Below are 15,755 nucleotides of genomic sequence, written 5' to 3'. Positions count from 1 at the left end.
TGTTTAGCAATTTATACTGCATGAGAAGAGAGTGCTGGTTGGTTGATAAGTGGGTTCTGATTGGTAGATGCATTGCCACGTAGAATGCAGCAGGGAACAGTTAACTGCCAAGCTTTTGTTCAAATTCAAAGCAGGCAGGTTGACTCTGATTGGTCAAGGCATTGCCATGGGGAATGAACCAAGTTTCCACAGGGTGCAAAACGGAGGGTTTCTCCGTTTCTTCTGTGATGCCTAATTGCATGACATATATTCAGTTTTCAAATGTTGTTGCATTTACCCTTTATAAAAGTTGGGTCCCCTGTAGTTGACTGTCTTTGCTCACAGCTTTTTTCTTAATGCTGTACTTAAATGGGCTTCTTGCCAGCCAAGGCCGTGCAGGCTTACTTTAATCCCAGAATTCCTGTCTTCCTTCAATTTTCCATAATCTGGCCCTGCCTAGTTTGACTCCATGTCTGCCAGCATCAATAAGAACCAATGTCGGAACAAAAGAACGAAAGGGCACCTGTCCAAGTTCACCTTCTAACTAAACAGGTTCTGCCAGTCCCTTGCTAGTGTAGAATGTGAGTATTGCTGAAATGAGAGAACTTTGCCAAAGCTTTCCATCTTGTACTCATCAGGACCATCGCAAGAATGCAAAATTTCAAACAATCACAACAATTTATAGTCCACAAGAAACAGGCTGCTGATTGGTTAGTAAGTCGACCCTGGCCAAGGGATTGCCGCGGGAAATAGTTCCCTGTTGCTTTCTCCATGGCAGTGCCTCAACCAATCAAAGTCACCTTGTCAGCAATCAAGCACCCTTTTCGCCTGCAGTGTAAATTGTTGTGATGGTTTGGAATTTGGCATTCTTGTATCTGTGCTGAGGAGTGTAAGATGAAAAACTTCAGCAGCATGACACTCTTTTCTGCAATAACTAGACTCCATTATGTCCCAGGGCTCCCTCTGGTAGGCCTGTCCTAACTACATCCAAACAGGGAGTGCCTGCCGTATAATTTCCCTTGGGGACACATACAGCCAAGCCCAGACCTCAATAATGAGATGGGAATTATTATCGTTTGCAACTACAGTACTTTTTGAGTAATAAAACTGGCACAAAGCATACCAATTTACCAGCGATTCAGGCAGTCTGCATAGATGTTGGTTCTACTGCTAAACTCATGGGGTTCATTTCACCGACGTTCTTTATTAATGTTCCACAGAGCCTTACTCCTGCTGAAAGAACACTTCCTGAAATTGGAATGTCAATGCCGGTCTAACTAAAATGAGATTCGAAGACCAGTTAAGCTTTGGGGCTGCCTCTTCCTTTGCAGGGATTATCCCCTGTGCCCAGATTGCACCAGGGGCCAGAGTTATACAATTTCAACCTTTATAAACCCATAGATGTACCAATGCATTCTCGTTTTCAAGGCAGGGAACTTCAACATGAAATTATTGGGTGTGACCATATTTCGGCTGCTACTTCAAGTCATATAACTGAATGTCAGCTTAAATTGCAATTTCGGGTGGGGTAGTTACCTTTACTGTGAAATCAGGTTAATCAGCCTCCCCACCCACTTAATAATTTATTCAGTGTTTCCATGTAAAGCATTGAAGAAATAACTACGATTGCTCAGTAAGCTTAAGTTCACGCCCGTAGACATCCTGCTCATTCATCTCTGCAAGAGCTCACTCTGGATCTCTTTGTGCTGCATCAGTGACACCAAAGAATGATGGGCTAAAAACAGCTGCTGCAACTTTCAAAGGTCCATTTCGCTTAGATCGAACGTAATGAGTAATGTTGCTCATGAATCGCATATACTTAATTTTGACCTTTCCTACTCCCAGCACATTTTTCATTACTCCAAATGTACTAACCTCTGTATTTATTACTTCTCCTCTGAATGAAAAGCCTATAAATTCCTGAAGCTCCGCTTGCCATTGGCACTCAGGTTTGCCAACCTGCTGTGGGAATAATTTAAATTCCATAGACAGGGTTGCTTATACAAAAGGGGTTATTGGGGTGCCCACATTGTTTATCTGTTTTAGCATTCTTAAAAACTGAAAGAATAGGGGCTAATTTTGCTACAGGCAAATGCAAGAAGAAGCTTTTTGCAGAGCAGGATCCCAGGAACAGAAATGAGATCAAATTGTTTGGTGCACCACGCTGCTTTTGCTGAAATGAAAACGGAAAATGCTAGTAAGACTCCAGCAGGTCTGGCAACATGCCAGAGAAACCAAATTAATGTTTCGAGTCTGTATGATCCTTCACCAGAGTCTTTTTGCTGGTGTTGATTGGGGGATGAATGTTGATCAGGATACAGGGTAAACTCCCCCGCTCCTCAGGAAGTGCTGTGAGCTCTGCTCCATTCACCTGGCCAGGCCAGGCCTCAGGTTAAGGCCTCAGCTAGAGGACAGCATTTTGGAAAAAAAAGCAGCCCTCCCTCGGTACTGCACTGAAGTGTCAGCCTAGATAACATGCCCGATTTCCTGTTCCGGCTGAGGTAGGCTCATCGTCTGACCCCAAATAAGGAAAAAACAGTAAAACTTGGAAATGGTACTGGCACCGTACCCGTCACTCCCCAAGTTTTCCTGATTTTTCCTTCTGGATCTGCCTTTGGGCAGGGAACTCATGATGATAATTCTTGTTATTACACGATTTTTATACGTTTGCACATTTTTAACCTGATTGCTCAGCCCATATGAACTTTTCGATGTAAGTAACACTGAAAATCAGCCTTTGGGCTTTGAATGTGATATTATTATAAACAGGACTTGTGCACTAAATGAAAGACAATCGTTGGGTTATTGCTTATAAATGCAATACCTTTAAATGTTAGGGTCTATGGCAACTTTACAGGCTGTGGGAGATGTTTTTGCCACTGATGGATTGTTTATTGGATTCTTTCTGCTCATACCACAAACCGGGTTAAAGAAGGGAGGTACTGTGAACTGATTTTTCAAATTGCAGAAAACGTACATGTGTAACTCCGAAAAGCCGATGGAGACCATCCCAACATCATTCAGATGGTGTTGGTGAAGATCAATGCATTGAGCCAATTCATTTAACTCAAACATCCTATAATGAACAGCTCTTTAGCCAAGCTTTTATAATCGCTGTATTACTTGTGGCCAGCTGTAGTCTGCTGACCACTTGAAAGCTATTACAGATCAGTGCTACCCCACGAGCTCTGTTAATGAAAAGCAACCTGAGGAGTAATGAAAATGTGCTTAAAGTCTTGATTCAGTGTCAAGAGTTAACACGGGGATTGTTTTTATTTTTTTTGTTTTGATTCCAAGGAGCGAAGTCTGTTTTTACTTCTTGTGTTCCACACTGTTTATCTATTTTAAGGTTGAGTAGAACTATACAGTAATTTATAGGCTGGAGTATTGCCTGTTGAAGTATTATTCTTTCACTTACTGAGCACAAGGCAATCATGTGGTATAGTGACGAGGCTTCACTTTTGAACCCTGGGTCTTGTTATATTTACCTTGTTATTGGGCAGGTAAAAGTTTACTTACAAGAGTGATCAATATTGCTAGAATCAAAGAAAAACTGTATCTAGTATGAAAACACCCAAAATGTGATGCAGATATAATTAGAGTAACAGTAACTGGCAGTAACCTGCTTTGACATTTTTCTCTGGGTGCAAGCAACCCAGAGAGACAAAAGAAGTGTGATGAATTGTAGTAGTTTACATAACTGCCTCTATGTGTGTCTTATAATCAAAAACCTGGTGCATTAAGGAAACTTGTATACACAATAAAATTAGAAAGGGTGAAAATGGGAGATAGAAATCCAACAATGAGAGCCTTCTGGATTTAACCCATTGACATACAACAAAAGCTTCTATATTGAGTCCATTATTAACAAGGCAAAGGTCTACATGCATTCTCAGATGTTAGTTTTATTAACGTTCCATTTCTTTAATCACAGGATTTATCTCCATCAGAATCTGAAGACAGAACTCCAGGACGACTCCAAGCCATATGGCCACCTCCCAGGTCAAAAGACGAGGAAGAAAAAGTGGGCTTGAAGTATACAGAAGCAGGTAAGAACCAAAATAGCCACTGATTAGCTCTTTGTGCCCTATAAGAAAAGAAATGTAAAATTCAGTGAAGTCTTTGTTTTACATTCTTGGAATGATTTGTATGATTTTGAATCATGGTGACATATCTGTAAAATGTGACATGCCTGTAGAACTTAAGTGCACCTTTTTGTGTTGCACTAACAAACCTAGCCTTAGTGCTATTAGCAGCCAAAGGTTGGATCTGAAAAGGTATAGTAAATAGAAGGTGAACTGAACTTTTGTGAACAGAAATATGGAGCTCATCTTGTAAAATCATCCAGAGTATAGTTTCTAAACTATATCATGTGAAAAGTTAACCCGGCGGTAAAGGTGACTCTTTTTTCCTGTTTTTAATCATTAGCCACTCGGGTAATTAAATACTTAATTGAGTTACTTTGGTTTAATATTTCAATGTATTAAATGTTGGAAAACATGACAATGTGGAATTGCATTCAGCAATGTCATACAGATGTCCTGTTTGCTGCCTCTGCTTTCAGAACAAACAGCAGGTTAACACACCTCTGAGTAGATAGAGAAATTCCTTCTGAATGATTGATTTTGCGCAGCATAATTTTCAGGTTGAAAACGAAGCATTGATCACGTTGGCAAAATCTATCAATTGTTATTAAATATGTTACATGAGTGCAGTATCCATTACTCTTGTTGGTGATACCATAAGAAAAACTATCTGCTCACTAGATTCAATAAATTGCTCAAAAAACTTTGTGAATTTCTTCTCAACTTCCAATTTTCCTCAGTAGCTGGAATGTCTAATACCCAAGATTATTGTTTAAGCATAAAATTAATAAAATCAAGAAATGACATGTTATATAATTAGAAGATTGGGGTATGGTTTGGTGATCCCAAGGCAAATTGTACCCTAAAAGTTGTGCCATCTGAAATATTTTTTCCTTGAATTTCCACTCAAACTGATTTGTATATTGCTGAATGCAAACTCTGCCCTGAGCCAGTAGGGGAGGTGGTGGCATAGTGGCATTGTCACTGGGCTAGTATTCCAGAGACTTGGGGTAATGGTCTGGGGTCCTAGGTTCAAATCCCACCACGGCAGATGGTGAAATTTGAATTATAAGTTTGATGATGACCACGAAACCATTGCTGATCCTTCCCTTTAGGGAAGGAAACCTGCCATCTTTACTTGGTCTGACTTCAGACCCACAGCAATGTGGTTGACTCTTAAATGCTCTCTGAATAAGGGCAATTAGGAATGGGCAATAAATGCTGGCCTAGCCTGTGATGCCCACATCCCATGAAAAAAATACAAATGGGCAGCATAATTTTAGCAATGAATTTTGCTTTAAAAGATGTTCCTTGATATATTTAACAGTGGTAGTGTGGTACAGTTTGAAAATGAGTTATCACAAAAAAATAAGCATTTTAAATCGGTGTCAATCCAGCACCTGTGAATAACCTGATTTTAAATTACTGAAAATGTCTTTTGAAAAAATATAAAGAACTATTTTCTAATCGGATTTGGATACTGAGATCCTTCACTGCCACTAGGTCAAAATCGTGGAACTCCCTCCCAAACAGCACTGCGGGTGTACCTACACCACAGGGGCTGCAGTGGTTCAAGAAGGCAGCTCACCACCGCCTTCTCAAGAGTAATTAAGGATGGGTAATAAATGCTGGCCCAGCCAGTGACGCCCACATCTCGTGAATGAATGTATTTAAAAAAAAAACCTAAATAGTCCTTTAGCACATTTAGTAACCTGGGAACTGTAAATAGTTAAAGACTACTAATAAGGAGTTCACTTTTAAACATACAACCCTGTAGAATCTTATCAATGAGCCACCATCCCATCACAGCAGAATGAACACTTACCATGACAATACCCCCCCCCCACAAAAAAGCCTGCCTCTGGGAGCATGGGGGGGCAGGTCTGCCGTCCAATCTCCACCACCCCCCCTGCCCTCCCCACCTCCACCACTCTCAGCCTGCACAAAAGCAGCCTGGGCTGGGGTGAAGCCGGGGAACTGACATGCCACCAACTGGGGCTGTTTCAGTGCCTGCTCACCTCTGACCCTGGCCCAGCCAGAGGCTAAAAATAATCAAGCCCTTAGTCTCCGGCTTAATATAGAGAAACCATTCCCACATCTCAGCATTTATGCTACAGCTGAATATGGCTTTGCTTTACAATACTCCTATAGTGTAAACGCAGCCTAAGGCTGGAGACTGAACTCTGAAGAAAAGTGGTGCAGGAACTGTCACAGCACCTCAGCACCTGAGTGTTTTATAGAAAGACAATGTTTTTCCTTAGATTCTGGAACAATCTGCAGGGATTGGAAAGTAGCAAACATAACACAGATTAATTCAAAACAAAGCGAGAGAGAGGGAGAGAGAGAGAGAGAGAGAGAGAGAGACCAAGAACTGCAGGCCAGTTAACCAACATCAGTGGAAGGGAAAATGCTGGAACCTATAATTACGGACATGGTCATGGGGCACTCAGAGAATCCTGATATCACTTAGTAGGGTCAACATGAATTTAGAAAGGGAGATCATGACTGGGATTTTCTAGCCCTGCTGTGGTGGGACTCACCCCGGGTGATGTGACAGCCCAGCCAAACGTCCATTGACTTTCAGCGGGACCGGAAGATCAGGCGGTGGGCGGAGTTGGAAAATCCTGGCCTGTGTTTGACAAATCAGTTAGCTTTTTGAGGATGTAACCAGTATGATGGATCAGGGGGACACTAGTGGAATTAGTGCATTTGGATTTTCTAACGGCATTCCGTAAGATGCTGCAGGGAGAGGTTTCTACACAAAATTAGGGCTCCTGTGATTTGGGTGGATGGAGGATGGGTTAACAGGCAGAAGAAAGAGAGTAGGAATAAGTTGATTATTTCAAGTTGGCAGGTCCTAACTTGGAGGGTGCCCCAAGGATCAGTGTTTGGGCCTCAGATATTTACAATTTATATTAATTACTTAGGGGAGGGACTCAGTGTAATGCATCCAAGTTTTCTGATGATGCAAATTTGTGTGGAAAGTAAGCTGCATGGAGGACGGAAAGAAGCTACTAAAAGGATTTAGACCAGTTTTAAGGAGTGGAGAGGAATGTGGCAGTTGAAGTATAATGTGGAGAAATATGAAATTAAGCACTTTGGTGGGAGGAACAGAAAAACAGAATGAATAAGAGTACAGAAGTCTTACTGTAATTATATTGGGCCTTGGTGAGACCACACCTGGAGCACTGTGCACAGCTTTGGTCTCCTTACCTAAGGAAGGATATACTTGTCTTAGAGGGAGTGCAACAAAGGTTCACTGGACTGATTCCTGGAATGAGGGGATTGTCCTCCGAGGAGAGATTGAGTAGCCTAGGCCTGCATTTCATAGAGTTTGGAAGAATGAAAAGCGATCCAACAAAATATTCCTAAGGGGCTTGACAGGGCAGATGCTGAAATGATATTTCCCCTGGGCGGGGAGTCTAGAACTAGGGGGAACAGTTTCAGAATAAGTAGCCAACCATTTTAGACCGAGTTGATGAGGGATCTCTTCCCTCAGAGTGTTGTCACGACTCACTGGGGATAGCGCGCTGTGATATCGAGTCCCACTGCTTCCCAAGGCACGACAAATGTGAAAAAGTTTGGTCAAACCACCAGGTTGCCCCAATTCTACCTCACTATTTAATTTAGGTTAACAGAGTATGAGCACCAGGTTTGTAAACTTCATAGTAAATAACTGCTATTGAACAAACTATCGTTAACCAGTGGCAAAAGAAAGAAATATGAACTGCTAATTTCTAACTCTATAATTTAAACTCTACCCCTTTCTTAAATCCCTATATACACACACACATACAAGACACATAAGACACACAAAAACATGGATTTTAAGGGTGGGATAAAACAGTTCAATAGCACCAATTCCGGAGCACAGGGTTCGATGGGTTGATTTTGATCGATGTCTTCCAAACCCCTTTCAGTTCTTGTTGATGACACGAGGTGGTCTTCCAGCACTTTCAGTCTTTAGTTCACTAGTTGAGCACTTGCCTTTCAATGTCACCATGGTGATTTTCCCCTTTGCCCCTTGACAGGGATTTTCAGAGAGAGAGCAGGTTATGGAGATATGAGAAGAAAAGCCAGCTAGCTATCATTGTGGAATTACTGGAATCTTCCACACACAGTAGAAAGAGGTTTTAGGTTTTGTTCCTTTTCAGGCTAGGAGCTATCCTGCTGCACCGCTCTCACACAAAACCTGGTCACCTGGTTAGGAGCCAATTAAATGCTGTTGTCAGGCAGCCCCCTTGGTCTAGGACCCCTTTCCGGCACCATCCTGTCTTTTTGTTCTGCATTGTATTTATCTCTCATCCTGTTCTAATAGACATGTCTTTAAGCCTGTAGCTATTGTAATTTTAATTCACAATCCAACAGAAATAAAAAGATATGTTCCTTACAAGGTTGTGGATCTTTGGAATTTTCTAGCTGGGGGAACTGTATACATTGAGTCGCTGAGCATATCCAAATCAAAGATTTGCAGATTTTTAGATATTATGGGAGAGTGTGGGAGGGTCTAACTGAGGTAGGTCGCTCATGATCTTACTGAATGGCAGAATAAGCTCGAGGAGCTGAATCATCTGCTCCTCTTTCTTATGCTCCTTTTTGGTGACAGGCATCCTGTCTGGAGCTCTCCATGATCCTGGGTGAAACTTGACCCAGGAAACTGGTATTGAATGAGTGGTCGGAAACCTGCCTGAAAGCCAATGTTATGAGGACGATCATGACCATGTGGTAACTTAGATAAAACAATTTTTACTGCAGACCATCGAATAGCTTTTTCAGTTATTTGAACGAGAGAAGCGAAGGGGAAATATTTATGAAAATAAATTTACACAGAATTACAAAAGGTGATGCGATCCAAAGTCAGTGGTGACTGCAGGATTTCACAAGGTTCCTGGTTGCTCCTTATCACAGCCTTATTCTGCCAGGACATTCCACCAGCCAGATGTTTTATCCTATTCAGCATGCACGACTACACAAAATGACCCGAATGTCCTTTGTATTTGCAACCAGACATTTACACAGTGGGAATGATAATCAAATGTGGACCTTTAAAGATAGCGGAATTTTCAACACAGGTACAATACACCCAAACCTCCTCAATCTTCTACAACCATTTAGTGATCCCTTTACCTCATTCATAATAATTACCCTATCCCCAAGTTAACTGAGCTTTATGATGCCAGTTTCTTGCAAATGGTCAGCAAATAACAATTAAAATTTTAAATGGAGATAGAAAGTCATTTTCTGCTGTTTAATAGTAATCTTTTGAGCATTAAAAATATATATATCCTCATTGAATCCTGCTGTGTGTTTTCTGCTTCTTTAAATGCATGTTATGGCATAACTGTAAGTCATATGAAATGGCTTGAATCTTTAAATTTCATATTTAGAGCAGAATGTATGGAATTTGGCACTTTTTATATCAAGTTTATTCTTTCATGTGGTGTAGGCATCCCTAACTGCTACAACTGAGCGGCTCACTAGGTCATTTCAGAGGTCATTAAGGGTCAACCATATTACTGTGGATGTGGAGTCACATGTAGGCCAGACCATGTAAGGATGACACGTTTACTTCCCTGAAGGACATCAGTGAACCAGATGGTTTTTTGCAATTGATAGTTTCACGGTCACCATGACTAATTGTTATTCCACTGGCTGCCATGTCAGGATTTGAACCTGTGTATCCTGAGTATTAGCCTGGGCATCTGGATTACTAGCCCAGTAACATCACCACTATGCCATCCTCCCTCCATGCCACCCTCCCCACCATCCCGAATGTCGTGAGTATTCAATCACTGCCCCTCTGAAATAGTTCATTGCATTTTAATTAAAATTGATTACATCAGGCACAGAGGGGATGGTATGTTTTAACAATGTTCACATACAGCAATTGACACCCAATAAACCTGGACGCCAGAGAAGGCAACAGCGGAGTGATCACTTGCCATGCCAGGGATTGATTAGACGCAACCCATCTAATAATACTTGCAGACAAAACAGGAAGGGATCTCATGGGAAAGTTTATCTGACTCCAGAGAGATAAGAACATGCAAAGGGTAAGATTGAAGGGCTGATTTTTACAAAGTGTGCTTCCTTTCCACGGGGATCATAATTGTAGAAATTATGTTGATATTCATCACGATTTTCATTTCATGAAAGCATGACATGTCTCCCTACAGGCTTCCAGTGAGCAAGGCTTTATTCTGACATTGTACATTTGTAAAATTGCTTTGCCATGAAGGAAATGGTTGGTGATGCATTTTAAAATGGATCTTTAATCTGTAATATATTAAATTTTGTGCTCGCCCTGTAATTGTCACATTTGCTTTTAACTGTTACTCCGTCTCATGATGGTGATAACATCTCTCCTGTTATCCTAGTCTGTCTGGGGCTCAGTATGCAACGCCAATGAAGGTCAGCTGGTGTATATAATATGACACTGAATTCTAGCTGAGATTGTCCTTGTATTGTGACCACCCCACCCCATTGTGACAATTTTCAAAATAATTTATTCTCTCATGGCATGGGCAGCATTCATTGCCCATCCCTAGTTGCCCTTGAACCAACTGGCATGCCATACTATTTCAGAGGGCAGTTAAGAGTCAATCACATAGCTGTGGGTCTGGAGTCACATGTAGGCCAGATCGGGTAAGGGTGGTAGATTTCCTTCCCTAAAGGACATTAGTGAACCAGATGGGTTTTTACAACAATTGATAATGGTTTCATGATCACCATTATTGGGACTAGCTTTTCAATTGCAGATTGTTAATTGAATTTAAATTCCACCAACTGCCATGCTGAGATTTGAACCTTTGTCCCCAGGGCATTAGTCTGGGTCTCTGGATTACTAGTCCAGTGACATTACTGTTATTGCCACTGGCTCCCCAAAACGCCTGCCCATCTCTGCTCAATAGTCAATTGATTTCAATTTGTCATTCTCTTGATTCTTTAGTAGGACTCTAAGCCACAGGTGTAAGAAAACAAACTGTTATTTTATTGGAAGAGTGAAACAGTGACCCTGAACAGGCCAGCTCTGCTAGACACATGTTGTCTTAATACAAAATAATGTTGGCTTTACATTAGCACAAACTGTAGTGTAACTAAAGCATGAAGTCAAATGAACACGGTGCGTGTGGGATGGGAGACTATTTCAGGGAGGCACTTCCACACTCTTTCCCATTTACTCTGGGTGCTGAAAATCTGTAAATTAAGATTGCTAAAATTAATTTTACTGGTGGCCACGGGACTGACCTTCGTTGTAACTTTGGGGTGGGGGTGGCTCTTGGTTCTATGAAAAAAACTTACCTGGGGTTGGCAAACCTCTGGCCCCCAGATCTTATTGCCTCCTGTCTTTGCCTGTCAGGAAAGCCACTGTGCCTTCCTGCTCAGGCGGAAAGTTAGAATTGACATGCACATGCTGAAAGGAAAGGATCCTGCTGCCTTGAGCAGATGTCCTCAGCACCTGCTCAACAGAACTGGTTAAATCCTGGAACGATTAGCTGTGCAAATTAGGTGCAGCTAAGTAACCTGGGAGATTTTAACTGTCTACCCGTAGGTTTCCGTCAACCTGTCAGGTAAGTTGAAATCTCCACTGGTCTGCCCTGCGCACCACACCCCACGCCCCCTTCCGCACCTCCACACCACCTCCCCAACCCCCACCCCAAACACCCACCGGGGCTTTGAAAAATTTAGCTGACCGCAAAATTCACTGTGGTCTGCCCATTTCTTCCAGCTACTGAGAATGTAGTTTTGAACGTGAGATTTATACCTAGGCTTAGCCCAGAAGCGAAAGAGCAAAGTAACATGTTAAGCTACCCACAATATAAATCTGCTTTAATACCCACAGCTTCCTTTATGGCACAAGATTTGTATCTTGCTGGACTAGTTAATAGGCAAACATGCTACATATGCAGTTGAAGGCACAAAGCCTGCATTACTGGAAAAGTCACTGTCTACCAGTGGAAAAATAATTTATTTGTGGGAAATGTGGCCATAAGATAGTTGAACAAATACAGATTTGTTTTGTTCTGTGATCATTTAAACAATCTTCCCTGTTATACAAAAAAAAATATCCCAAAGTGATATTGGGTTGCGGACCAGAGATATGATTAGCTCAGACACAGCTGAGAGGTGATCTGTCTTGGCGCAGAGCACAAAGTGATATGGACACTCATTTCACTTTACCTTTCTGGCCAGAAAGAATATAAATGTGAAAGCCCACAATTCACAAGGGATAAAATTGTGAAATTAACAGTAATGTCATGTTTAGTAAGATTGATTCATATTTTTGATGCGCAGCAGAATAATTTCTGCACGTGTAAAATAAAAGAAAATTTTGCTTGTGATAATGTTCAGACGTGCAGAATTTGCAACAACTAAAGAATGAGTGAGTGAGTGAGGATTTGAAGTATGAAAGCTCCCTTAGAAAATATATTCTGCATTATACCAGCAGAGGGCAATAGCATTCAATTTTCTGGTGTGTAACTTTCCAGCCTAGAAAGCTCAGTCAGAAGCAAATAAAAATTCGCTAGAAAATTGGTAGCTGTCTTACAGGTCAGAGGACATAGGGCTCATCAGAAAGGACTAACAATGAGCAGAAAGCTTTACATAAGTTGTTACACGAGGAAACAAGTACAATCAATGGAAATCCACCTAAGGGGAAAGTGCAGCTTCTCTCCTGACCTCTCCTGATATTGTAAATTGTCTATTCCTGATAATTCAGTTGTTTATTTTATGCTTCAAAACATCGGAATAATCTGAAATCGAAGGAAAAAAATTGGTCAAAGTGTAACATGGATGGATCCTATTTCCTGTTTTGCATTACTGCCCAGGAGAAAAGTTTCTTAACGTGATTTAGTCTTGGAACTGTGTTCTATATTGTACAAAGTATTGTCTTCATAAAAATGTGCTTGACAAATGTTCTTACTTAATTGGGGACAGCTAGCAGAGGCAAGAGGTATTAATTACAGAACCAGCCTGTTTCGAGTTTAAGGACAGCAGTGCTTCATCAGTGTCTTCTCAGCAAGAGTCTTTATTGAACTGCTTGTTAACATGTCTGCATGCAGAGAGACAGCCTCATGCCATATTCACATGACTACAGAAAGCCAGATGTGACATCAGACTGATTACATTTCAAAACCCAAACATTCCCCTTTTCATATCGAACAAAAGATATAAACATCCCCCTATTCCAAGCAAACAGTTGACACATGTGTGACCCTGTGTGACTGTGAGTTACCCAAGTTACCCACCATATACCCACTGTTCTCATGCATTAACAACTGTTTGTTCTACTAGTCAGTCACTGCACATGTATTGCACACATCAGCTAGAATTGTCCAGTTCCCTTGCAGAAGGGCCGAGGAGCCATTGAAATCTCCGTCCATATTGGTGGGACTGGAAGATCCTGCCAGCATGAAGGACTGGAAAATTCCATCATAGTCTTTAAACCATGCAGGTCTCTTAATGGAATGCATATGCGTGTTGACATTGGCAGTTCATCTGGGTGATGTTCCTTCTCCAGGGAGTGTCGTTCCAATGGCACTTGTTGCCGTGGTAACTATTGTTGTTCCATTGCAGCTACTGGGGACATGTGGACCTCTGGGACTGATGCTAGTTCTGTACAGCTGGTGAGATTCTTTCTCTGTGACTGGCCGATTGCAGTGAAGGAACAGTTTCATATATGCCTGTGGTTATGCCGGTAAATTTGGTCATTCGCTTCCACCATATACGATTAAGATGACAATTTCTCTACACATATCCCAACATTACACGTGGGCTGACTCCTGTTGGGAGCATTGAGGGTTTGTACCCTGACTGGATCCTCATGTTTTTCCATGGCTACATATTGATTCTTCAAGGTTGCCGCCACTTTGCGTGCCTTTTCTGCCTGCCATTTTGCTTGGCTGTACATGTGGTTGAGTTTTTTCAACTCCCTCTTTGTGTTGCCAACTTTGGAATCGAGGGTCATTCTTTTCTTCTGGTAGCTTTTTGTGTTGTCCTTGAAATTTGTTTGGTCAGATCTCACACAGCTTGGTTAATTGAAGACTTCAGTTTATCATGCGTTTTCAACAGTATATACTCAGCTGGAATCTTGCTCTTCAAATCTTCTAGTTCAGCTCTGATGTGAACAGTTTCCTGTAGAGCTGTCTCATTTACCTTCGGCTTGTGCATTTCATTTCATTGACGTGGTTGGCAACCATCTTGTGGTTTACTTAAATATTGTCTCCCTCGCTCTGGGGTCTTTTGTTTCCCTCTCTCTGGGGTTTTCTGTCACCTTCTCTCTGGGGTCTTTTGCTGCCCTTCCTCTGTTGGCATGCTTAGGGTTTCCAGTCCAAGCTTTAGACTTGATTCAGTTGAGATGAGTGGCCGTTACATCCCATCTATGATCTGAAACTCTGATCTTCCTTCTTGCCATTACATCGGGCTCTCAGACTAATTTGTCCCCTTGGTTTGAGTATCGTGCCATCATAAGGCCTCAACCTCACTTTTGAGGGCTTCATTTTCAGATCAACACGTTGTTCCACTTCACACAGATCTATGAAGGTCATTGTGTCGCATGACACACCAGTGTCTATTTGGCATTTCTTGTTCGTCTGATACTCTCCCTCTGCGGTCATCATGGGAACAGACACAAACCATTTGTCACCCACAGACTTGACTGAACCAAATTGTTGGGGTTCTGCTCCAGTGCCCATCTGAGTAGGCTTGTTTTGCTTCTTTCTAGCCAAACACTTGTGCGTGAAATTATTCTGCTTCTTGCAGTTAAAACTGCTTTCCCCGTGCTGGGAAATTCTTTTTTTTTCTATGTATGCTGTCCTCTGCAGTATTTGCATCTTGCCCTTTGCCTGCGATTGTTCTGCTCTTTCAGCCTGGGATGTCTCTCAGCGTAATGTATCTCCTGGTCTGCTCTGCCGAACATGTGTTTGAGCTGACGGTTAACAACTTCCGCCTTTTGACACACGTCTATTGCTTTCTTTAGCATCCGTTGCTCATCTTTCAGTAGACTTGCTCTCACCTTGGGGTCTCTCACACTTAAGACCAACCTATCTTTAATCTGGTCATCTTTTAGCTGTCCGAATTCATGTGATTCTGCTAGCTGTGTTACTGCCATCACATACACTTCAATGCTCTTGTTTTCCCACTAAGCTCTGAGTTGAAGACATAACGTTCATATATAATATTCACTCAGGCTTCAAAGCGTTCGTTCAAGGCTTTCAAAATCTTTACCATTTTTTTTCTTGTTAATCAGTTTAATTTAAGGTGGTATACAATTTGTTGTAGTCCCTCCCCAGCAGTGTTAGGAATGTGGCTAATCTTATTGGTTCAGGCTTGTTAATTAAGCCTGTTGCAATCTTGTAGTTTTGCCATTACAAGTGGAAAAACTGCCAATTTTGCCACATATCCCCTTGCATTTCTACTGAAGAAGGGTGTGGAAATTTTACTGCAGCCATGTTACTCTGTATTTTGCTTGCAGCCTTCGGTTTGTTTACTTTTCCTTAACTGCTTTTTATTTCTTATCCCTTTCAGCAGCTTTGTGCTTCCCTAGTATCCTTAACTCCTTTTTAGCAGCTTTGATTTTTGCAGATTTGGACATTTCTGTGTGCCTTTCTGAGCTGTGGCTTCTCTGCAACATTTCCAGGGTGCAAAAATCAATTTTTTTCCTCCACTTCTGCACCATATTTCAAGTTTAAG

General features: G+C 41.6%; 1 protein-coding gene across 3 annotated transcripts in view; it reads left to right on the top strand.

Moving 5' to 3' along the window:
* Positions 1-15,755, top strand: part of fmn1 (formin 1) — a 377,136-nt gene that overhangs the window by 67,923 nt on the left and 293,458 nt on the right. For all 3 annotated transcript variants that reach the window (XM_041214614.1, XM_041214615.1, XM_041214617.1), the window contains one exon: positions 3,914-4,028. In XM_041214614.1, the coding sequence (XP_041070548.1) occupies positions 3,914-4,028 (115 nt within the window). The remainder of the gene's footprint in view (positions 1-3,913; positions 4,029-15,755) is intronic.

The sequence above is a fragment of the Carcharodon carcharias genome, chromosome 20 (assembly GCF_017639515.1).
Source record: "Carcharodon carcharias isolate sCarCar2 chromosome 20, sCarCar2.pri, whole genome shotgun sequence".
Taxonomy (NCBI): domain Eukaryota; kingdom Metazoa; phylum Chordata; class Chondrichthyes; order Lamniformes; family Lamnidae; genus Carcharodon; species Carcharodon carcharias.
This window is presented reverse-complemented; position numbering and strand designations above follow the sequence as displayed.